This window comes from Pinus tabuliformis, chromosome 7, assembly GCF_031772625.1.
Source record: "Pinus tabuliformis cultivar Carrire ecotype Pingquan chromosome 7, CPIR1, whole genome shotgun sequence".
NCBI lineage: Eukaryota > Viridiplantae > Streptophyta > Pinopsida > Pinales > Pinaceae > Pinus > Pinus tabuliformis.
The window spans coordinates 174,990,272-175,016,376 of NC_142293.1; the positions used below are offsets into that span (position 1 = coordinate 174,990,272).

Genomic DNA, 26,105 nt, shown 5'->3' on the forward strand with positions numbered 1-26,105 from the left:
CAGATGGATGTGAAATTAGTCTTCTTGAATGGAATTCTAGAAGAAGAAATTTATGTGCAACAACGTCCAAGTTATGAAGTTGAAGGTAACGAAGATAAAGTTTACAGGTTGAAGAAAGTGCTCTATGTACTGAAGCAAGCACCTAGAGATTGGTATAGCAGAATCGACATCTACATGATCAAGAATAGATTTTGCGGAAGCAACATTCAGCCTACCTTGTACACAAAGGTAAATGAACATGGACAATCTTTTATTCTTTTCTTATAAGTCGATGACATGATTTTTACAGGTGATTTTGAGTTCAATGGATTTAAAGCAACCATGATAAAAGAATTTGAGATGACAGATCTTGGTCTCATGAAATATTTTCTTGGCATAGAAGTTGAGAAATCTAAAAAGGGAATTTTTATTTGTCAAAATAAATATGCTAGAGATTCGCTAAAAAGATTCAGGATGGAGAATTGCAAACCTATCCCTACATGAGTTGCAACAGGTACAAAGTTAAGAAAGGCTGATGAAGGATCGGATGTCAATCCAACTTTATTCAAAAGGTTGGTTAGCAGCCTCATGTATCTCATGGATACAAGACCGGATATTATTCAAGGAGTGAGTATGATTTCTAGATTTATAGAGACTCCAAAAGGCACACATTGGAGTTCAGGAAAAGTAATTCTGAGATACATAGCAGCCTCTAGATATTGTGGCATAAAGTATGCAAACATAGAAAACAAGGATTTGATTAAATACATAGATAGTGATTTTGCAGGAAGTTTGGATGATAGGAAGAGCACTTTTGATTATGTGTTCCATCTTAGTTTAGGTATGATTTCATGGGCATCTAAAAAGCATCCCATTGTAACACTTTCGTCAGCAGGAAAATAATATGTAGCAACAACATCAACAACATGTCAAGCAGTATGGTTAAGAAGATTATTTGATGGACTCAAGCAGAAACAATAAGGATCAACAACAATATATTGTGACAACACCTAAGCAATTGCACTATCCAAGAATAGTGTGTTTAATTAAAAGAGCAAGCATATTGATACTAGGTATCACTTTATTAAAGAACTTGTTAGCAATGGAGAAGTTCACTTGAAGCCTTGCAAATCTAGTGATCAATTGATTGATATATTTACTAAGTCATTAGCAAAATATGTGTTTGATTTTCATAGAAGAAATTTGGGTGTTGTAAGCCTAGCTGAGACATAAACCAGCAGGCATGTTTGAGTTGTTATGAGTTAGTTTTAGTTTAGTGGTCGTAATTAAGGGGGAGTGTTAAAATAAGCTAATTACTCCCGCTTCAGGAGTTGGATAAAATTAGAGAGTCAGTTAACTGAGTGTTGAGTTAAGTCAACTTAAGTGATAGACGAATTGAGTTTGTGGTTGCATGTCAAGATATTTTAGTGAGTCGCTAGTCGAAAAGGTTTAAATACCCTTCACCGGGTTCATTTTAATAATCAAGTTTTGTGTGATCAATAGAAGAGCCGCAACTCATGTTTTTTATGTGTGAATTTGTGTTTAAGCTCCTCTGCCTTTCCAACATGATGCATGGTATATGGTCACCTCCATTGGTTTTTATATAAATCACAATTGTGGAGTGACCAACATTGTGAAGTTGAGGAAGCCACCTGCACAAAAAATATTAAGAAGATGCATTGAGAAAAGCATTGTGCTGCAAGGAGTTGAAACTGTGCATATTTGTTGTTGTGTTTATTTTTTTAGAAGATGAAAGTATGCCAAAGATAAGCGATTAGTGCATAGAAGAGTAGCCAAATTAGTAGTGTGAAGTCCATCTGCGTTGCACTCAGTGTGGACTATGAAAATTATGGCATCAAATCCTACGGAAAACTTCATCAAATTAGGCAGAAAGCACGCCCAATTTTCTCAAACATACCTAAATACACTGAAACGTTGACTTATGAAGCCGCATTGATGCATGACGATTCAAGTAATTTTAATGCGAAGAATGGTTTTTCTTTTGAAAAGTTTATAAAAACTTATTTTCTTCATAAACGATACATGGTAGCCAAAGATTTTGGTTAAAACAAATCGACATTAAAGGAAGACTTGCATAAAATAATGAAGCCAAAGTAAATAAATACAATTTACATCTATGAAAAGGAGTCCAACTAAAAAGGATTGATGCACTTCCTTCAAGGTATATGGGTAGTTGTTCATAAATATTATAAATTAAGTGATGCACAACTTTTAATGGCATAAGAAAATATATTTTATTACTTTTCATAAAAGTAATAAAATATCTTGTATTCTTTGGTGATATGGAAAATAAAAGCTTTGGAGGTTTCAATTCATGCGTAAGTCAAGTTGGGTAAGGAAAGGGTTTTAATTTTGGAGTGATAAGGGTTTGAAAAATCGTTTTGCTAGTTGAGTCAATGTCCATTCAATTTTGAAGACAGGTTGCTTCCAGGGTTTGTGAGATTTTCATTATTATTGTTTGAGAAGTTTCAATGAATATGTTGTAAAGGAGAAGATTGATACCTTATGTACTCCAATATTTAATAAAAAAACATATCTTTCTTGCTAGTGTTGAAGTGTCCTAGATCCGCCCGAAATATGAATAAGGCCCGATCTTAGGTACACTTTGTTGGCATGTGATGGTGAATTTCTGTTTGGAGGCTTATGGTATTTTGTGTCTAGTTTTGACACTATAATTGCAATTTTTCATCATACAAAAATACACTCAAGGAGGGCTTTCAAGATTTCTGACCCTGATCACCTAAAGGATGAGATTGATCACTTAACCAATGTCGTCAAAAATATTGGATACAGGGAGTGGAGTATCAAGAGAGCTATAAGAAGGGCTCAGGATAGGGCCCTACCTAAGCATCCCCGTAAAGACAAGAAAGAAAATAATGGGAAAGTTTACCTTCCATTCATCCAAGGGGTTACAGATAAGATTGCAAAAATTTTAAGGAAGAATAACATAGACACTCAGTTTACAACATGTGGAACGATAAGGCAAATGATGAGGTCGGTTAAGGATAACATTGATCGTCAACAACTCAAGGGCATGTACAAGATTGATTGCTCATGTGGCAAGAGTTATATTGGGGAAACAGGTGGGTCTCTGAAAATAAGACTTAAAGAGCACGCTGCTGACATAAAGAATGAAAGATCCCATACATCAGCCCTTGCTGAGCACTCGTCCAAGACCAAACATCATGTGTGTTTGGAAGACGCCAAGGTAATTGCTAGAGAGGACAACTATCATAAAAGAAAAATCAGAGAGGCCATTGAAATTATGAAATTCCCTCAGAACCTCAATCGGGACAATGGGAGTGAAATCAGTGGAAATTGGCTTCCTCTGGTCAAACAAATAAACCCCTGTGGACTCTTGGAAGCATAAAGAAAAAGGGGTCTTTCATTTCGAAGGTTTAATTAATTAATTAAAACAAAGTAATTAATTTAATTTAATTTAATTATATTAAATTAGAAACAAATTAATTAATTAATTAATTTAATTTAAATTAAATTAATGATTTAATTATATAATTAATTATATTAATTATATTAAATTAATTAAATATTAATTAATTGACTTAAACTAATTAATTAATTAATTAATTAATTATATTAAATTAAATTAATGATTCAATTATATAATTAATTATATTAATTAATTAATTAATGAATTTAATATAATTAATTATATTAAATTAAATTAATGGTTTAATTATATAATTAATTATATTAAATTAAATTATTGATTTAATTATATAATTAAATAAGATTGAATCAATTAAGGATTCATGATGAAAATAATTAATCCTGAACTAATAATGAATAATTAAATAATTAATTAAAAAGTTTTTATAAAACTTTTATAATAAAAAATAAAAATAAAATAAAATTATAAGGAAATTAATTAATAAATAAGAAATCATGTATCGGCCCTTACAAAATTAAGGTTCTTGGTTTATTTATATCCAGGTCGCAAGGCTCCCTTGTCTCAATAATCTTTCATTCATTTTCTATCTGATTTGTCCTGATGATGGACCCCCTTTGGGGTTTGAAACGTTGGCAGAATGAACTAGAAACTGTGGGTAATCTGGATCATGACTCTACAATACACTCAAGGAGTTTACTCATATGTAATCAAGTAGCTACAAGTTAGGATAAATAAACAAAACAAATTTTTTCAAGCACCCACAATTAAGAAGTTGCAAAGAACAAACTCAAGCAATCATCAACATTTCAAGGAAAGTCTAAATCAACAAAATTTGCATCAATTCAACATCAGTTTTTCAACAATGCACTTGCAACCATTCTTTTTAAGAGTCAAATCAAATTGAAATTAAATTGTATTATCATCATTTTCTTTGTAAGTTAATTTGATTTGTATCAGGTGCATCCTTGGTTGAACCCAACACCCAAACCTTGAATCATTAAAGTCATATTTGGTAGAATTCATTTGAACTTGTCATCTACTCATTAACAAATCATTAACTTGGGTGCATTTTCGGTGGTAGTCAACACCCTAAATTTTTTAAATGAAGTGAGTGAAGAAAAGCAAAGAACAAATCTAAGATCGAGTGTAAAATTCAAGAAAGAAAGTTTAAGCAAACAAGTTCAAGCGAGCAAGTTCGAAAAATCAAGCAAGCGTTAAAATCAAGCAAGCGTGAGTTCAAGCAAGCAAGTTCAACTTGAGAAAAGTATTCAATTGTTAGAGTATCTAAACAATTTGATATTATCCGTTGTTCAAGACACAATGAAAATCAGAAAAGCGACCCTTGATGATATTAAAAAGCATAGATACATCAGGCACATGAGACCGTTTAATTTCTCCAACTTGAATCAGAGCTATAACGTGATGAGCTGCAGCAGAAGAGTCATGTTTCTAAGCCATTCAACAACACAACTTCAAACAATGAAGATGATTCCAAGCCACTCAACCATACAACTTCAAGTGTAGAAGTTGTCCATGATCAAGTTCAACCTTCTTGATCAAAGCCAATCATCAAACTATGGGAAGAAGTCCAATGTAACAGAAATCGATGTGGTTTAAGATATGACAAAGAAGACAACAACTTACATATCTTGAATTATTCAAAACCAATCAAGTTCATCAGTGGTGGATTTCTTGAACAAGCAACATCCGAAATCAATGAGAAAGTTGAAGAAAAACCAAAATGCCAACATTGTCAAAGAACAGGTCATATGGAAGATCATTGTTTTGATCTCCATCCTTGTCACCATTGTGGCAAGAAAATCCACTCGTGAGAAAGATTTTGCAAACGAAACCAACCAGCCAAATTGAAGATCAATTATGCATGTATTGATCATTGGGAGTGGTCAAATGTTTGCTTATGTTTTATCGCATAATTCAATCTCAGATATTGCAGCCAACAGTCAAATGAAGATGGTACTCTCATGTGTTTGGAAGGGGGAGTACAACAATGAAACTCTCCTACATCTAAAGTGGGAAGATTTCAAAACAAATGCAGATGGTTATGATCTCTCCTTTCAGTTTGAAAAGGGGGGAATTGATGGTTTTCATACTCAAAGTTTTGACAACAACATAAATTTTCCAGTGGGCATCGAAATTTTCCAGTGGGAAAGTGATTAAGATGCTGATTGAGAGCATTTGTGGACATTCTTTTGTTCTCTTGGATGGTCATTGGACCAAGCAAAGGATAGATAGATCATCTGAACTACAGTTTGGCATTACATTGAATTGTCAAGCATTTTTAGAGTTGTATCAGACTTGTAGTTGATTCACTTCTCTTGGTGTGCTCTCTTCATATTGGAGTTTTTAGGCATCCAGTTTTGGTGGTTTTTTCAAGCAGTTCCTCATTGAGGATTAGCTCAGCAGTTTCAACATGAAGACTTGGAGATGGTACCAGGTTCTTACTTTGAACTTATGATTGGGGGGGAATGTTAGCCTCATACATATATTAACAATCATTAAGTCCAAAGTAAATGTTGATTAAGCATTTATTAAAGGGTGTGTGAAGGAACAATTCATAAAAAAATATGAAATTATTCATAATGAAAGTAGACTTACTTTACAAGTCTGCGTATGACAAAAAATGAGGATAATGAGAGAAGTTAGAGATGAAATCACACAAAATTAGCTTAGATATTTGTGGAGACATTTATGGAGATATTGTGGAGAAACTTGTAGAGAAAGTTCAGCCAATTAGCCAAATTGGTTGTTTGTTAGCCAATTCTATAATACCATGCCTCATCTTCTGAATTATGTATCATTATTTGTAATACAAAATACAATTTAGGCTTAATGCCTTTTCCGCATTGTAGCTTATGCTTTTGTCTCTCTTGAAATTAAGTTTTTATTTTCATTAATATACTTCAATTTTTTATAGTTATTCACTTTATTTAGGCATCTTATTTAGATTGAGAACTGTGACATAATTAGGAATATTTTTAATTTTGATGAATAAAGGAGAGGTTAATAGTAACTGACAGATTCCTATGCGTAATCAAGCATTATCACCATTTTGACTATGTAAGAGTATTCTATTACTCACAATCTTATGTAAAAGTACATAGAATACTTCCATTATATAGCAATGGAGGAGGCCCAGTGTTGGATAAGGATAACTACGACAACTAGACAGATGCAAGTCTCCTTGTGTGCTGACAACTCACCATACTTAGTTCATAGGGAAATGAGGCATTGGAAAAGACAACTCTAATACTCCCCCCCCTTAAGCAGAACATAGGGAGTAACTACAGAAAAAAGAAAACAAATAATGGGTCTCGACAACAAGGTATGACTAAGTACCCATGCACAAACTCTCAAAAGTGGAGAAAGAGAGTAAAATCCATAGGAACCCCCACGCCTACCTGCCCGCCAAAAAAAAAAAAAAAGAAGAGAGAAAGAAGTCACTGCTCAAATTATCATGGAGCTAAAATTGTAGATCCCATAACAATTCATTGAATGGCATGAACATAGGTCTGCTCCAATCAAGAAGTAATAAATGTTGAAGTACCAATATTTTGAGGATGAGAGCCATGAAACCTTAACGATGTTGGTCAATTTTTGAAGTAGGATTGTTGTGGAGGCACAAGGGTGGTAGACAATGTCAACTTCTCCAAAAAAATGAAAGAATCGAGACAAGGGCTTCAAACAAAAGCAACATCATCAACCAACAAACAACTAATGAGGCCTATAAGTATGGCAAATGCCGTACAACAACACTCCTGAAGTTGTCTAAACATCGTCATCAACACACTAATCAAACAAAAAATATGATGATTTTCAACAAATCAATGACAACAATATTTGTCACCATCTAATTGCCGTCCCCCCCCCAGCCTTGCCCAACCCCCTAAAACATAACTACGAAAGGAGCAAGAATCAACAGTCTTCGTTTTCAGCAAATTCCCCCCATGAAGCACAACTAAAGGAATAGTGAAAATCAACAATGAACAACTGATGCAACATAATGATATGAATTCTTCAATAATTTGTTCAAATTATGCCATGACCAGCCATTGATTCATCCACAATCTATCTTGATAGTTGGTGCTAGTCCAAGATTCATTCTTTCATGTTTCTTTTGTAATGATCTAAAAGAAAGACTACTAATTGACCAATAATGTTGATGCTTGGGTAATTTCTTCTGATGAGGGTGTGCAGATAACTCAATTTTTTTATTCAGAATCAAAGTTGGGTGCCACAACACTTTTATCTGGAATGACATCAGCATCCATGTCATCAATATGTTTATCAAGCACTTCACAGTTTGATGTAGGTGATGAGGCAACAATAGGATCTAAGACCTTCTCTTGATGTCTGCACTACATGGTTAATAGGAAAAACAATCTCCTGTCCATTCTTCCCAAGTCCACCGGTATATCCCATTTTTATCAACAATTAGGATCCAATACCAGTGGTATGCTTTTTAAAGTTGGGTGCAACAACAACATGTGATGATTCATGGTCATATGCAGCCATCTGACAATCAACATCAAGTGTGGACAAAGGAGGGCTTGGCACTTTAACATCAACAGTCTCCATCTCAAATATCTGAAGATGACGAACTTCCAATTCAAGTTCCTTCTTAGACTCTTGCATTTTTTGTATAACCTCATCCTTCTCAATTAGCTATTGAGACAAGGCATCATAATCTTGTTTCAAAAAATGATATTGCTCCATCCTTGTTTCTTTTAAACAATTAATCTCCATAATGTGTTGATTATTTTTCTCTTCTAGTTGTTTCTTCAAATTTGTGTCAAAAAAAGATTCAACTTCCTCCTGCAAGTCATCAAGGATGACACTCTTCTCTTGAAATTCATTTGCAAGCATCTCGAAATATTTTCCCATGGATAATTCCAAATGTTCAATGTTCTAGATTTTCTCAGCTACTGAAGTTTGCAACCTATTCTTAAGAGTTGCATTATCTACTTGCGAAACAACTATGACTGACTGCATTTGAAGAAAATATTTACAAATTTTATTTGCTTCCTTCTTCTCATGAAGCTCCTGCAACCTTTTACCCTTCTTGAAAAATACCAAGTTGAAAATGTACTAGCCACAAAACAAGGTTGATGACGACAACAGAAGTCATTTTACACTTCCACAAATGACATAAATCTCGCTAGATTTTCATGACTAGCCAATCAAGAAAGCATTTCATAACCCAAGGTTAAGAACAAGAGAATGAAAAAACCTCTTTTTACCCAGTGAAAAAATGTTGAGTAATAACTGTTCAATTCTTTTCCTCCTTTTTAAAGCATAATAACTTTTACCGAGACTTTTTTTTTAACTCAATAAAATTTGCCCCAAAATTTTTTAAGAAACTTAAAAACCTTCAAAAGCAACTCTTCCCCTTTTTTAATACGGTTTTCTCTATAAAAAAATTTATGTGGGCAAATAAAATGAAGGAAAGAACCTTGCCAATTTTCCAATTTATTTCTATGCGCTTTTCTCCCTTATTAAAAAATTAATGAGGGAAAATCATTTATGGAAAAACCTTGTCATAATTTGGTTTTGTGGCACTTTGAGAACTTACAATATATTTTTGAATGAGACGTTGAACACACAACCTCCATTGTCTTCCCATGTTGTTTCAATTGACTTCAACCTATTCACATATGCTGTGATAACTAGGCAATGCAACCTCATCGACTTGAAATGAGAACTCGAATAAATACTGTGTGCTACACTTCTCTTCCACTAAGGTTGTCACGACCATATACCTGTGGTAGTCTTTTAACCACGTATAGTGGGTGCAACACCACTACACTTTTTCTTTTCACTAGTACTAGAGTGTATGGACTACACCTAATTCCAACACTTAGACAATTCTCCAATTCTTCAAGTGTTAAAAATGCATCGGAATAACATTTACTTCAATTACATTTCATCATCATTATTATGCAGCAAAAATCATATACCATACAAGTATAATGCATATATACTTGGGAGGGGAAACTCCCATAAAGTTTTCCCAATATAATATACAACTGTAATGCACAATATCTTACAACTACAAGTTTACAACAGTCATGTGCTACCAACTTCCTTGGCCTGCACAATCCACCGAGCATTGTGTCAAAATCTTGCAGCTATCTGATTGCCTATTGCCACACAAGATATGAGGAAACCCCAAATTTCCTTGCCTTAGAACAATTTCTGTAGTTTAACCATCACACTAGCACTTTCATCATTTGGTTGCTTGGTCGCACACCTTGTTGCACCTTATCATGCCCAAACCTCCTATCACATCGTTCACTACACACAAGTATGTTTCGCCCTCGAGTTTTCACGCCTTCGGGTTAGGCTACTCACCCAACTCCGCGCATGTGCCCTCGGGTCAGGTCGAGTCAGGCAGCCTAATCACGCCTTGCAACTCCGCCCATAGTTTTGTAACATATCCGCCAACCTGTACTTCCGCACATCCACCTGCGGTTCACCCAAAACAATCTCAACCTCCTTATGCCTCCCTTCCCTCATTCTTCTTCTTGTTGAACTTTGTGATGGTTGCCTCCCCAAATACCATCCACTCACCTCATACTTATACGTGTGCCAACTCATCCAACTCGGCCAAGGGTCACGACCCTTCACCCATGTGTGGGTCAGCTTCAATGCAAATACTCAAGTCAGCCCAACCACTCTAACACGTCGGCCTCCTCATCGTCGCACACCTAGCCATTCTATAAACTCGGCCTTTGTCGCACTTCGGCCAAATCGTCACACATTTGGGTCGCAGGTCGCACAGGTCGCCCATGTCGCCCTCCACCATTGTGTGACCTCCACACGTCTTACCAAGTGCTCACCGGTCTCGCCCGCCACTATGGGTGCATGTGTTCCCGTCACCTTTAACCGATGTGCTCTCATCACACATCCGCTCGAATCGTGTAGTACGGGCGCTTGTAGCACTTGGGCGTGCCCGACTTAACTTGATCATGTTTAATGAATGTCCAACAGCCATTGCACAATGTGTCGAGTCGGTCCGCACGAGCACTCACCGCACGTGATCACGCCTGCCTCAACTCATGGACCTTGTTAGGGTCCTATAGTAATATGATTCATAATTTTGAATTGGAAATGGTTAATCTTTTAATATTGTACATACTTTTGCTTTCTGCAAAATGTTTTCCATATTAAAAGTTAAAAAAATGTAAAGAGGGTATGTCCCTAAAGAATAATCAAAGGACAAAAAGAAAGAGAAAAAGATCAAAAAAGTGAAAAATATGAACCCCAAAAAGAAATAAAAAAGATCATGAAAGTGTGCAAATTCAGATGCCACTACTTTTTACTCTACTATGTCAAATAAGGTTGTGTGCAGCGTGTCACAAATGCCACAATCCATGATGGTCGAATAGCTTAATCTTGACTTATTCATGCTTTAAATTTTATGTTGATAGATAGATAATAAAGATCTAGCCAAATTGTTTAATCTTGGCAGATCAGTAGTTAGGTAGAGAATAAAAATGAGCTCATCAACTTAATCTGAGCCATTGGAAGTTATAAGGTTAGAATTAGATAGTTTGCATGTCAAAAGAAAAGGAAATAAAGGGTCAGCAAGCTCAAATGCACCCAATAAAGTGAAGAAAAAATGCTAGGATAAATCAAGGGTAGGTAGAAGAAAAGTTGCAAATGTACAAGGTTGCTGAGTCAAAAGCACATTTATCATGCTTAATCCTATGTTTCATGTGCAGGAGCATTTATGAGAAAGAAAAGATGTTCACAAGCTGGTTTAACTAATTTCCCCTCATTTCACTATGCCCCCACATGCTTATTTGCTAATTTCCCCATTATCCCTTTATCATGTATAAATCCCCTTTTCCCCTCATTTTGACCCTTACCCCTTGGTTTCACACATTTCCCTAGTAATTACCCTTCAAAAATCATCCCCCTACGCACAACCCCATTTTCCCTAGTGTGAAACCCATTCCCCATTGCAAATATTAACTCCCCCCTTATTAATTGCCCTATTTCCCTTCAAAAACCCATAAAACCCCCTTATCCTAAGTTTTTATCCCCCGCATTATTTGATTAACTCCTCGCTTCATATTTCCTGACAACCGCTTTTGACCCACCAACCCTCGGTGCAGTTAAAAAAAGAAACCCGCCACATAACCCCTCGTCCCACTTTATTAAACACGCTGATTATATTTAATCCCTACCTTATTTACTATTTAATTACAAATATTTGTAATTAAAACTTGGGCCCCGCAATTCCCTTTCCCAATTCCCTCCATGCATCTTAACCATGCGACAATTGTCTGATCTCCTACCCCCAGATCCGACAATGCACATCCATATCACATGGGTTCATTGTCCGACTGATAGTAGCCCGAGAGCACGCAAGATTCGCGGTTTTGCTTGGGCGTTGTTTTGCTACATTGCAGCCCTAGGCTAGATTGCGTGCTCGCGAAAAATATCTCCTGCCCTCCAAAAGTGGTATGATGGCCTAGAAAACCACCTCCCCGCCAAAAGCCGAAAACTGCCCACTGTTCATTTATATTTTCTACGCCAAAATGTGACCATAACCTGTTAAAAGGACGAAAAAGCCCCAATTCACTCTTTTCGCTCGTTTTCATTGTAACTGCTACTCAAGCCATTCTGTGACACCCTGAACCTCTGCGAACAAATTAACCACCATCTACCACCTAAAGAAGCTCCGGACACCTAAATCAAGCAACCAATTGACAGTTCAAGCTACTGTACCCTCTACATTCACCATTAAACCCAATTTACAAGCCAGGTCGCAAAATTCCAGGTATTCTTGAGAAAAATCGGAACGACCCTCTCAATTTGAAAAAGTATATTCCAATTGAAAGCTTAATTAATTCAAATTAATTAATAAACTTGCCTAAATTGAAGAGAAATTTACTTGTATACCCTAAACCCTTCTCTTACAGACTGTAACTGTCATCTCACTATTCCATGGCTTCCAGACCTCACTTCTACAACCACTACAAGCCTAATTCATATCCATAAACTTAGCCATGGCTTCCGAGACCTCTCCGGATGTGAGCCATGATAAAAATAATCAAACTTGAATTAATCAGAAGGAGTTGCAGCTCACAGGTGTGTACATCACCTGGAGACTGCACTCAAAACAAGGAGGAGACTCTCTCTCTCTCGTTCACTCTACTTACAATGAATGAATATTACATATTAAATACATGACTGAAAAATAGGTAGCTGAAACCAACCTCCTAAATACTAGGAACAACTCCTAAACTAAGAAGGTAACATTACAACCACATAACCATTTCTCCATTATTTCTAACTCCCCCCCTTAATGGAGAAAGGGTTATTTTGCACACCTAACATCCCTCTAAATAACTCAAACTTTACTCGCCCTAGAGGCTTAGTAAAAATGTCAGCTAAATTATAACAAGTATTACAATAATCCACACAAATTTCCTTAGACTGTATCTTTTCTCGTACAAAGTGAAACTGAGTATCAATGTGTTTAGTATTCTTATGGAAAATTGGATTGTATGCAAGTTTTATTGTGCTTTGATTGTCAGTTTTGATGCTGGTTGCTGCTTTTTGTCCTTCGCCTGCATCACTAAGCAATCTCCTCAACCAAATGGCTTCGCATGTAGCTGCACACAACACCTGGTACTCTGCTTCACATGACGATAATGCTACAGTGCTTTGCTTTTTGCTACTCCATGAAATAACCCCAGATCCGATACTGAATGCATAGCCTGTGATGGATCTACAATCATCCAGGTTGGCTGCCCAATCAGAATCTGAATAACCTGCTAAAGTAACATCAGAAATGTCAGTGTATAAAATACCATAATTACAAGTACCACTAAGGTACCTCAACACACATTTTGCTGCATTCCAATGACTGTCAAGTGGTCTGGACATAAACTGGCTCAGCACACTAACAGAGTATGCCAAATCAGGTCTAGTTGTCGTAAGATATATCAGACTTCCCACTAGCTGTCTATACAAAGTGGCATCCACCTGTTTTGTGCCATCATCACTGCTTAACTTGAGGTTCTGTTGCAATGGTGTTGCTGCTGTTTTACACTATTCCATTCTGAATCGTTCCAACAGGTTTCTGGCATACTTTCCTTGAGTTAGAAAAGTTTGACCAGAATCTTTCCACACTTCTAGTCCTAGGCAATAATGAAGATCACCAAGGTCTTTCATTTCAAATTCCTATGACATTTGCTGCTTGATTTCTTTGATTAAACTATTTGCATTCCCTGTTATTATCATGTCATCCACATACAAAGAAATCAAAATGATTTGCCTCTATTTATTTATCTTGGTGTACAGATTCGGATCATTGAGGCTCTTATGGAAACTATGCTGAACAAAAAATGAATCAATTTTGTCATACCATGACCTGGGTGCTTGTTTCAATCCATAAAGTGCCTTATGCAGTTTACACACTAAATTCACCTGCCCCTTTTTCACAAACCCAGGAGGCTGTACTAAATATATTTCTTCTTTTAATTCCCCATTCAGAAATGCAGATTTAACATCTAACTGGTGTAGCTTCCATTTATGTTTTGTTGCTAAATAGATTAGCATTCTAATTGTATTAAGTTTAGCTACAGGGGCAAAGGTGTCATCGAAATCGATTCCTTCTTGTTGTGAATAACCCTTTGCTACCAGTCTAGCTTTGAATTTTTCTACAGTACCATCTGCATTTATCTTAGGTTTATACAGCCACTTACAACCTATAGGGGTTTTTCCTTCTGGCAGCTCAACTAAGTCCCAAGTATGGTTTCTATATATGCATTCCATTTCTTCATTCATTGCAGCCCTCCATTCATCTAATCTACTTGCTTCTTCATAATTTGAGGGTTCTACAATATTTAAAATTTTGGACATTAAAGCATAGTCTCTGAATTTTGCAGGTAGTCTAGTCTTTCCACCTGATCTTCTAGGTAAATGACTCACCTCAACTCTTTCTGTTTCAGCACTGTCCGGGCCTGCATCCTCACTTATTATACTATCTGCTGCTACTTCTTCCTGTTTCTGCTCCTGCTCCTGCTCTTGTTCTTCTTCATCTTCACTGTTCAGTTCTATCAGGAATGGAATGTGGCTGTCATTGTTAGAGTCTTCGTTTCCATCTTCTGTCTATTCATGAAAAATGACATCTCTGCTTGCAAAAACTTTATGAGTCACAGGATTATATAATTTTTAAGCTTTATACTCTGTGCCATATCCTACAAATATGCATTTCAAGGCTTTGGGATCTAGATTTTTCCTATCTGCTTTCGGTATATGAGTAAAAGCTTTAGATCCAAATATTCTCAGATGACCGACTGCTGGTTTGAGTCCAAACAGTGCTTCAAAGGGGGTTTTGAAGCCTAGACATTTGGTGGGACTCCTATTCTTTAAATAAATAGCAGTATTAATGGCTTCTGCCCAAAGACCATTAGAAATGCCCTTACCTTGAAGCATACTTCTTGCGCACTCCACAAGGGTCCTGTTCTTGCATTCTGCTACTCCATTCTGCTGAGTGTGTGGCACTATAAATTGTTGTATAATCCCATGCTGCTTGCAGAAGTTCATGAACTCATTTAACCTGTATTCCCCCCCTTGATCTGAGCGGAGAATATTTATCTTCTTTCCTGTTTGGTTCTCTATCATAGATTTGAATTCTTTAAAATATCGGAAAGCTTGACTCTTTTTGCTTAAAAAATACACCCAAGAGAACCTAGTGCAATCATCTATAAACAGTAGAAAGTAGTATGCACCTCCTAAAGACCTAGTCTGCATAGGTCCACAAATATCTGTATGCACTAGTTCTAGGATCTCTTTCTTTTCTGTTGACATGCAAAGGGAATTCATCTCTATGCATCTTCCCTAATGCACATCCATCACATTCCGGTTTGATATTATGTAAAGCAGGAAGTCCATCAACCATACCTTTATTTTTAAGTAAGATGAGATCTTGTAGATTGATATGTCCAAATCTCTGGTGCCAGAGATACTCAGTTGTTGATGTTGCTGCAACCATCGCCTGTCGTGGCATGCTCCTTGCATCCAGTCTATACAAATTCCCCATGCGTACTCCTGTTGCAACTGTCTCCAATTTGCTATCCTGAATGACACATCCATTCTTGAAGAATTGCACCTGCATGTCGTGGTCCGTTATCATAGAGACAAAGATCAAATTCTTTTTAATTCCTGGAACATATAAAACATTTTTGAGATGTTTGATGTCGCCACTAGGTAGCTTCACAGGAATATCCCCACAACCTTTGATCTCATACCCACTGTCATCAGCCAAATAAATTTTGGATCCACATGTAGATTCTTCAAGAAACTCAAAATATTCTCTCTTACCAGTCATGTGCGATGATGCGCCAGAATCGACATACCACGTATTATCCTCATCTCCTTTCGATGCTGAGAGTGCACAGTCAACTGTAAATAGCCGAAGATCATAGCTGTGGTCTTCCTCTTCTTCAGCAAAATAGCCCTGATGTTTCTTCTGTTTACTCTCCTTTCATCTGCTTGCCTCTTATAACACTCTCTGATCTGGTGACCAGGCTTTCCACAGTAAAAACATCTCTTAACATAGTTATCATTCATACCTCTAGATGGTCTCCTTTGAAAGGAGTTGGCCCCTTTCTGCTGCTACTGCTGCTGCGGTTGCTGGTGCTGGTGTTGGTGTTGGTGTTGCTTTCCTCTGTGCTGTCGCCTCTTTGCCATCAGAGCAAGGTCATTGCTCTGGGTCTTCAGATTTTGTCTTCGCTCCTCCTCCTGGAGCAGAATCGCTGTCAGCTCATCAAAAGAGGGGGCTTTCTCCCTAGCTGCCAACCCTGAGATGAATGTCTGATATTCATCGGTCATCCTGTTCAGTGTGAGGGTAACCAGATCTGAGTCTGATACCTTTTCCCCAATGGATCCCAATTTGTCTTTCAGATCCTTGATTCTGGCTGTGAATCCATCAACAGATTCATTCTCGTCCATCTTTAGTGCATACAATTTTCCTTTGAGTGCGAGAACACGATTTGTGTTCTGTGTCTCATACAGACCCTTGATCGTATTCCAAATCTCCGCGGCCGACTTGCAGTCTCGAATATGAGGGATAACGTTGTCTTTGACAGACATCTTCAGTATTACTTTTGCCTTTGTTTCTCTCTTATCCCAATCCTGTTCTTGGGTTGCATTTCCGGATCTCTGTTCATTTCCCAAGACGATCGACCATGCGTTCGCACTCTCCAGCAAGGTTTGCATTTTGAACTTCCAGTTGGAAAAATTCGTTCCATCGAGCTTGCCAGACTCGTGGAGGTATGATTCCAGACTGTTGTTCATTTTTGCACCACTGAACACTCTAATCGGCCACCACCGGGCAAGTCCGATCTGCTACCACGAACAGATCAGGAACTTCTCTGTGCCACCACCGGGCAAGTCCGATCTGCTGTCTCCAAACAGATCAAGGACTTCACTATGCCACCACCGGGCAAAACCGATCTGTCACCACCGAACAGATCAACAAACGAGCTCCAACACGCCACCACCGGGCAAAGTCGATCTGCTTCCACCGAACAGACCGAGGAGCTGCACTACGCCACCACCGGGCAGGTCCGATCTGCTACCTTCGAGCGGATCACGGCACCTCAAATCGCCACCACCGGGCAGATCCGATCTGCTACCTTCGAGCTGATCAAGGATCTTCAGTTCGCCACCACCGGGCAAACGTGCCTCCACCGGGCAACTCCGATCTGCAACAAAGATTGCAGATTTACAGAGAGAAAGGGCTGGCGCTCAAAACAGCGCAAAACCCGCGCTAATTGCGGAAAATGAAAATTTGTGGAGTGCAGGAATTTTGGCGCGCTTAACAGCCACAGATCCGCGCCAATTTGGTCGTTCTTTTCTTTGGCACGATTTACAGCCTCAAACCCGCACTAATGGCGCGACTGTTCCTCATAAAAACCACGCTAATCGCTGCACCTTCTGTAAAAAAAAAAATCCGCTCTGAATTTCCGCTCCAACCCTTCCATCGGCTTAGTGATGATCAGTCATCTGATGCCTTTTCGCTTCAGGTGTTACTGCAGCTCCACCTGATCACACAGATATCTTTACATGTACTCCTACCACTACAGATGTGCAACTAATGATACATCCCAGAAAAAAAACAAAATTAACGCTACCTCTACCCTAAGCTCTGATACCAAGAAAAAAATAATCAAACTTGAATTAATCAGAAGGAGTTGCAGCTCACAGGTGTGTACATCACCTGGAGACTGCACTCAAAACAAGGAGGAGACTCTCTCTCTCTCATTCACTCTACTTACAATGAATGAATATTACATATTAAATACATGACTGAAAATTAGGTAGCTGAAAACAACCTCCTAAATTCTAGGAACAACTCCTAAACTAAGAAGGTAACGTTACAACCACATAACCATTTCTCCATTATTTCTAACTAGACCTCTGTCAACCCCTTACCTGGACATTGACAACCTAGCATTAGCTGACAAATATTTTCAATAAAGGATACTACTTCCCCAGCTTACCTTCTAAAGCTCCACTACTGGAGTAAGGACAAATTCTTAAACTAGAACGGTGAAATCCACCTTTGTGAATCTAATTTACCCAGGAATTTGTTCCTATAAGTACACCCATTCCCTGACATTATGCACTTCTGTCATGCCTTTTACATTCCTAGCCAAAGGGCTATTATCACCCCTAACCAACAACTGTTATTTACCATCACTGCAGAGACTATTAACCAAATGTTGCAGGTCCAACCAAGCCCTGATGAGACCCTATTGTCTATTGGTGACTTGCTGGACCTATACATTAAGTTAGAGCTGACCAAAATAGCACAAATATTCCAGACTTTCATCATAGAGGACTGCCATACTCCCACAGATAGTCCTCCTTATGCTGCCACTATTTTTTCAGAGAGAGGCAAACCTATTATTACGATGCTCTCTTGCATCCTAAGATATACCTTAGATGAGCATGTGGATGAGGTTGTCTTGGCCTTTCTATCCATCTTTACCCTAGGCGAGCCTTCTACTGTCATTTACAACTATGCTCAATTCATTGTAGACAGGATGCATGAACAGTTCACCAGACTACCAACTGAGAGAGTCTTCAAGTACTCCTCTGTGTTATTTCATATGTTTTTATATTATCAATCAAACAAATTCCCTGTCAACATCCAGAAGTTGGATACCAAAGGGAATCCAAAGTCAGTTATTCATTAGACACCCTTGATCCAGAAATTATCCATTGCATTCACCTATAAGGACTTCATAGATTCATTTGTCCATCTAGTCATCAACATGCTGACTAGTATCCCTCAGCCCAGAATCACCCAAGAACTCAAAAGGGTATTACAGTTGGCCAAGAACAGTAAGGTGGGAGATTGATATTTGTACCAGAACCACACAAAGATTAGAATTTATGGATGCCAACTTGCCTCTTACAAACTTCCCAAATACCTCCTTATGAGGATATTTGCCTTGGAATGTTTTAGGCAGATCATCAATTCTAATGAATTCAACTTCCTAGCAGCTAGGAAGAAAACCCAATTTAAAATTAAAAATCAATTGGGTCCCTTCATTTGTAATAACAGAGAGGCTGGACCAAAGGCTGACAAGATCTTGCAGGAAATGAAATTCAGAAACAACTTTATGTGATAGTATGACCCTCATGGGGTCATAAATAAGTTAAGAATCAAGGTCAAATTAGAACCTTTCATCCACCATCCTAGACCAGATATTGAGAGGTTTTCCAACCAATCAGAATGGTTGGAAAACACATCAATTGACATGGATAACATAGAAGTGGATGTAGAAAATACAGTGATTGATGTAGAGAAACAAATTGATGAAAGTTCTTTTCCGCAAATTCCAGAACTAGGGGAACCCATGAATATTCCTCCTATTTTACAGACCCTAGCAAATGAGGAGAGAAATCCAAAGAGAAACAGTGGGGAGGGTTCCGGTTCTGCTATGGAAACCACAGATGAGAATTTTGAGCTCAGGAAAAGGCCCAAGCTGAATCCTATAATTGAACAGGAAGAAACCATTGAATCAGTGGAAATAACTGACACTGATACAATGGTGGAAAGAAGCAAAATCACAGCTGCTTCAGGAGAAACACAACAAGCATCTACACCTAACACTCAACTGATTGAGAGACAACTTAGTGTTGAGGTTTTTTCTTTCACCAAGCCAACAGATAAGGAAAAAGATATCAAGGACAGGTACAAGGAGATCAAGTTCATAAATGAGAAATTGAAGGCAGAAACATATGCCCAATATTTCAAGCACACACCAGTTAATCAGAGCAGGTTGATGTTAGCTTTTGACATCAAAGTAGGGAAAATGGAAGTGTCTGTCATGCAGCCAACTATTCAATAGCCAAAAACATTAGCTGATTATAGGAAAATTGATTTTGAGGTGTTGGCCAGGGATGTTCATCCCATTGACCAGATAGAATTCCACAAGCAGGCTAAAGAGATGATCTACTCCACCTTGACAGGAAAGGCCATGGCTGCATATAAGCTACAAAGCTCCTTAGATAACATTACAGCCCAATATAAATTGGAGAAGGAATCCTCACAGGCCAAGGACAATAGGATCAAGTCATTGGAGGACTTGGTAATTGAGCTGGACATGATCCCAATGACATCAAAGCTACTGAGAAGTTGATCAAGAAGAAGAATGAGGACATTGCAGCTCTTAAAAAATAATTAAAAATTCCTTATTCAGAGCACCCACAAACAAAGGAGATCCTAGAGAGCCAAACACATCAAGAAGAGATGATGGACCTAGTGCTACAATTGAATGATCAACTGAAGGAAATGGAAAAAGAGTTAGATAGATTGATACAGGTAAAACAAGCTAGTCTGGAGACTGCCCTTGCCATTGTTATCCCAACAGTTACTATTGCAGTACCTTCCACTTTGGCAGCATCATTAGCTCCTACTGCTCCAATGCTTACATCACTGCTAGCTTCTACAGCGTCTACATCAGCAATAGGGTCAACAGGTGATGAGGCAAGTAAGTTGGCCAGAGAAATGGAAGACATGTCCATTCAGACCACTGAAATAAACAAGCTCACGGAAAAGGTAACCAATCTAGATACTGACTACAAACTTGCCCAGATTATGCATAAAGAGGAAATACAGAAATCGGCCAGAATGAGTGAAAGAATAAAAAGCTTGTACAATGAATTAACTTTGAAAGAACCCCTTGGACAGGCTAAGGAACAATCATGGGCCAATATCATTGACTCTGTCAATGATATTTGGCCATCCATTCAAGTAATTTTTGAATAGATTGAATTAGTGAAGCAGGCTATAGAAGCCATATGCAGAGTAAAAGCAGAACTGGGAGACATGTCAGAGGAAGTTGCAAGGATCATTCACTTCCTCAACTCCAAAAATAAGTATGAATTGCAAGAATTAGAGATACCTGACAAAATAGGTACAATAATGGAAGTAAAAAGGGTCCTCACCTAGAGGAATTTAATGTTAAACCTTGAAGATAAGTGCCAAACCATGCAGCTGGCTATAAACAGATTCACGGTTAAGTTTAAAGTTTTGAGGCAAAAAGGTTTGCACAATCCCTTGGTAATAAATGGCAAGTTAATGACAGAGGAGGACTACAACAAGAAAATCTGAGAAGTGGCCAGAGATCAAGTGAACACTTCATCTATGAAGGGAATCCCAACTGGCAAGGTCCTATATCAAACTTTTGAGAATTCGTTTTACCTCCAGCATGAGGTAAAACACCTTTTTGTGAATAAGCCTACTTTTACGAAGTACACGAAGGCAGATAAGATTTATAGGAAGATGATAAATATCCAATTACCAGATGCTGAAACATGGGAAAAATTAAATGACTTACTGTAGAAATACACAGTCAAAATGTATAATAAGATTGAAAAACATAGTAAAAGGATAATGACAGGCTAGCCAGATGAAAGTGTATCAGTTGAAAGGTCAGAGTGAATAGAACATCCAGCGTGAAGACCAAACAGCAAAGCAAAGATTAAAAGGAAAAATATCAGAGCTTAAAGACAACACAACCTAATAAACAGGGACATCAAACAATAGTTCAATAACTGTCTCTATCTTCTTGCATAAAGATATTTCTTTCTCCTAGATTAATTCCCAAGATAGTTTGGGATATTTTGTAAATTATTTTTGTATAAATACTTCATAATTCGAAGTATTGAGTGTGGATTGCTATACATTTGTAGAGTTATTTTGATCATAAACCTAAGGGTTATTGTACCAATTTTTCAAGTTAGCAGACTCGACCAAGTATTAAAGAGATTGCATTACAGGATTCATGTGTTGAGCGATTATAGTGAAATATTTTCTTTGTCAAATTTGTTATTTTCTTATCTTTTTCACAAACTTGAATGTTATCTAAAGTTGAATGAATTAACTAGGAATTTATCTCAGAATTTGTTTAAGTACTCTCTATTTTGAACAATTAAGCATTTACATGTTTTCTTCTGATATCCGGATATGAGAATCCTTAATTTCTCTCCCATCCCGATTGACCTCTTTCACTTTCTTCATAATCCAGCCTAAGGAATGCTTAGTTTCTCTTTAGATCCGATTGAAAACCACTTCAACATCCAGCCTTGAGATCTGAAGTAACTCGAATATCTTGCCCTGTAAACACTGTTTTTAGAACTTGATCTAGTCCTATTTGTTTGACATTTGACCCCATACCACAATGGTAAAAGACACTCCTCTTTTCATCTAAGTAAGTGATCCCACCACCAAATCTAAATCAAAACCCAAGTACAATCATAACTAGCCTAAAATCAAATAACTAAACAAAGTTAAATCATAAAGAGAGAGCCCTCTTTGAGAATTAGGAAGGCTATATCCTAATCTCCAAAGTAGGCTTGTGGTTACCTATAATCATTTATTTCTAATCAACTCTTGAGAAATATTGGAGTGATAACAGACTTGACATCCTCCCCCACTTTAAATAAGATGGTTGTATCATATCATCACAAAATGTCGCTATCTCTATTGTCTCCAAAATGTCCATGTTGTCCACCTCTGCTCCATCATCACACAAACCATCAAGGCTCATGACTCCGTGAATGGGAAAGTCTTCTCAATCCATGATCATCAACGACCTTTGTCGCAATCTCTACATGTTGGCCTGCCGTGGAAGGTTGGTCCCTCTAACTCAAGCTACATCCTATCACTACAACATACATCGCGTCGACCCATCATGTATCGCCATCATGTGAGTTGCTGCCATGATACTCCAACTCAACCCAAACACATCTCAGTACATTGTTGACCCTCATGACTCGAACTAGTCGGGTGATCAATCCAACTGTCACGCTCAAACCATGAGAATGCACCTCCTTATGCTATCATCGGTTGTTTCCCTCAACATCCTGTTACAACTTCAACTTGATCAAGAATCCATCCCATCTCCATCAAAGTGTAAAATGAGTCATGCACAGGTCCATGAAGTAGTCTCCATCTCATCCACAACTTGTTGTCCATGATGCGGGTGTCGATGTATTGTATATCAATCAGTCATATCTATCTAAGCATCATCATCCCTCAAAAGGGGCAAGTCTAGACCTTTTTCATCCTCTTCTTCTTCATCACAATCTGCAGCTACATCCTGCTCCATTACCTAACCAAGTCGAAGAATCTCTTCTTCAACATTCCCTTCCAAGACTTCAAGTTCATTTTGAATTCGTGGGTTCTCTTCTTTCATATGCCTCAACCTGTATAAGGTCAGTAAGAGCCTCCCATTGCATTCTTCGCAACTTGCCATGTCTTGTCGTTCAGCTTGGCCCAAGCACAATGCTTTACCACTTGCTTCACTTTTCTTCAAATCTCAATCAGCTCGACACGCCCTAAATCAAGCTCTGATACCATCTGTCATGGCCCTATCCTATGGTAGGCTGAAGCAACAAACTTCCTTGAGAACGGATCTGATCCATTTTGCAAGCAAGGATGAGAGAGAAAGCCCAAAACACTAAACCTCATAGTTATTAATGTCACTTTGCAATATGGGCAGCTCACTGTAAAACTTGTTCCCAAAAACTTTAACCTTGATGCCAAGGCTGAAAATGCATTAATTCTTTGCATGTCAGTACCCAGAGGGCATCATGAGATTCAAAGTCGATGAGGATGGGGGGAAAGACAGGGAAAGAAAGAGGTTCAAGGCACATGGTGTTTTGGTTGAAGATTTGGACAAAAGGCGCCTCTGGCTGTAGAGAATCAAGCATGGTCAAAATAGATCAAATTGTAACAAAAATGATGTCATTCAAAGACTACAAGACATCGTGAAAGTTTTCACAATAAATCAGATCCAAATCAACACTCAATCAAATTTGTAGCTCCACAAAACAGAAACTCCAAATCATTAAAAAATAAAAGACTCCAAAAATGAATTCACCAAATAGAAAACTCCAAAATCGAATTCAGCAAGGCAGGAATCTCTTGCTTTGATACCACGTAAGAGTATTTTATTACTCATAATCTTTTGTAAAAGTACATAAAAGGCCTCCATTTTATAGCAATAGAGGAGAACTAGTGTCGATTAAAGATAACTAAGACAACTGGAGAGATGCAAGTCCCTATTTGAACTTACAACTCACCATTCTTAACTCATAAAAAAATAAGATGTTGAAAAAGATAACTCTAATGAAAAAATACACCTCCACACTTGTAAACATAATAACACTTTAAATAAAACTCCAAAGTATCCGAGGAAATTGATGAGTTATCACTACCTCTACTTCTTTATAAATTTAAGACATCAAATTTCCTATTTGGAACCAAAAGAGTCAGGAATGATAGACTAGATGGAAAAGTTGATACCGGTGGCTTTGTGGGAACTTGTAAACTCTCAGAACTTGAAAGCATCGTAATAACTCGTGACATTGTTGGACGAAGCTTTAAATCGTCTTGTATACACAAAAGGGCAACCTGAAAGCATCTCAACGCTTTGCGCTTCTCGTTATCCCATGTTTCAGTTATCGTTCGATCAATCGTTTGCACAACTTTCCCTTTTTTGTATGAATGCCATACCTGCATTTTCATAAAATATATACATGAAATAAAGATCGATAATTTTGGTTTTAATTTAGTTTCTTGATAAAATAAGTATACAAGTCAACAGATGAGTAATTCGTATCAAAATTGATCAGTGAAACCCGTCATCTCATACTTCGGCTAAAGATATCCTCTGAAAAAATACAACTTGAACAGTATGACAGCATCTCACCCGTCCTAAACTTTCCAGAGCGTTAGATGATATCTTTTCTCCAGTGAGAAGTTCCAGGAGAACAATACCAAAGCTGTAAACATCGGTTCTTACAGTAAACTTCCTCGTCATAAAATACTCTGGTGCCATATAGCCGCTGCATATTCAAATTCCAATGGAAGAGATGCTGTGAAGGAACTTTTAGAAGATAAAAATTGAACAGAAAATGTAAATTCCAATTTTCCTTTGAATTATTTATGCTTTTTTGCATATACTTATGTAAAACATAAAAGAAAATTTCAACAACAATGAAACAGAAATTTACAATGCAAACATGTTAAAATCTTACGTAGTTCCTACAGGGCTTGTAGCAGTGACGTGAGTCCTATCTTCAGGGAAAAGATTTGCAGTGCCGAAATCTGCTATCTTAGGGTTCAGTTTCTCGTCCAACAAAATATTACTTGCTTTAATATCTCGATGAACAATCCGCACTCGAGAATCCTCGTGAAGATAGAGAAGCCCTCGAGCTATTCCCTGGATGATGTTGTAACGCTTGTGCCAATCAAGGAGTTTGCGATTTTCTGGATCTGTATCCATGCATTCAAGAGGCCAATTCAACACCAAACTATCTAGATTGATACATTACTATCTACATTGATATATTAAGTTGAAGTGACTCACCGAATAGGAATTTATCAAGGCTCTTATTTGGCAAGTACTCGTAAACAAGAAACCCTTGTGACTCCTGTTCGCATGAGCCGAGTAGGATCACTAAATTCCGATGCTGAAATTCTGCAAGCAGCTTTTCATTCTTAAATTGTTTTTTCATAAATTCTCGACTTCGTTCGTCTGTGAACGACATCTTCTTCACAGCTATTTGTTTTCCGTCGTCGGTAGTCCCCTAAGAGATTCAGACAAATGCTCTGTATGAAAGATTTTCTAAAGTAAATCTGAATTGTCCTTCTGGACTACTATATTCTTATATAAACCAATATAAGATTTATGATTACCATATGTTACCTTGTATACACCGCCAAATCCCCCCTCCCCAACCTTGTTATCCTCATGAAAATTGTTTGTAGCAGCTACCAAAGCTTCCATCTTAAACACTTTTTGGCGCCCAGTGGATAGCAGATCTTCCTCCACTCGCCCACTATTTATATACACTTTTTGGCGCTCATTATTATTTATATACGCTTTTTGCGGCTCAGGGACTAGCAGATCTTCCTCCACTTGCCCACTATTTATATACACCTTCTGCGGCACAGTCAAGAGTAGATCTTCCTCCACTTGTCCATTATCTATATACAAAGAAAATACACCCTTCCATCAAAAAAAATATGGTGGCAAAAATGATCAGATAAAACTTTATCTATCGGACACGTTGTTCGGTTTACCACATTAAAGATAATATTTGTTCCGTTTGCCTCAAAACACTAAAA

At 37.6% G+C, this 26,105-nt stretch overlaps 1 protein-coding gene across 1 annotated transcript in view; it reads right to left on the reverse strand.

Moving 5' to 3' along the window:
* Positions 1-25,838, reverse strand: part of LOC149246406 (cysteine-rich receptor-like protein kinase 10) — a 41,757-nt gene extending 15,919 nt beyond the window's left edge. Inside the window, exons 1-5 of the mRNA XM_089455683.1 lie at positions 25,684-25,838; positions 25,345-25,564; positions 25,013-25,250; positions 24,685-24,820; positions 24,279-24,488 (exon numbers count right to left, since the gene is read on the reverse strand). Coding sequence (XP_089311809.1) covers positions 24,279-24,488; positions 24,685-24,820; positions 25,013-25,250; positions 25,345-25,564; positions 25,684-25,764 — 885 coding nt within the window. The 5' untranslated portion in view covers positions 25,765-25,838. The remainder of the gene's footprint in view (positions 1-24,278; positions 24,489-24,684; positions 24,821-25,012; positions 25,251-25,344; positions 25,565-25,683) is intronic.
* Between the last annotated feature and the right edge of the window lie 267 nt (positions 25,839-26,105).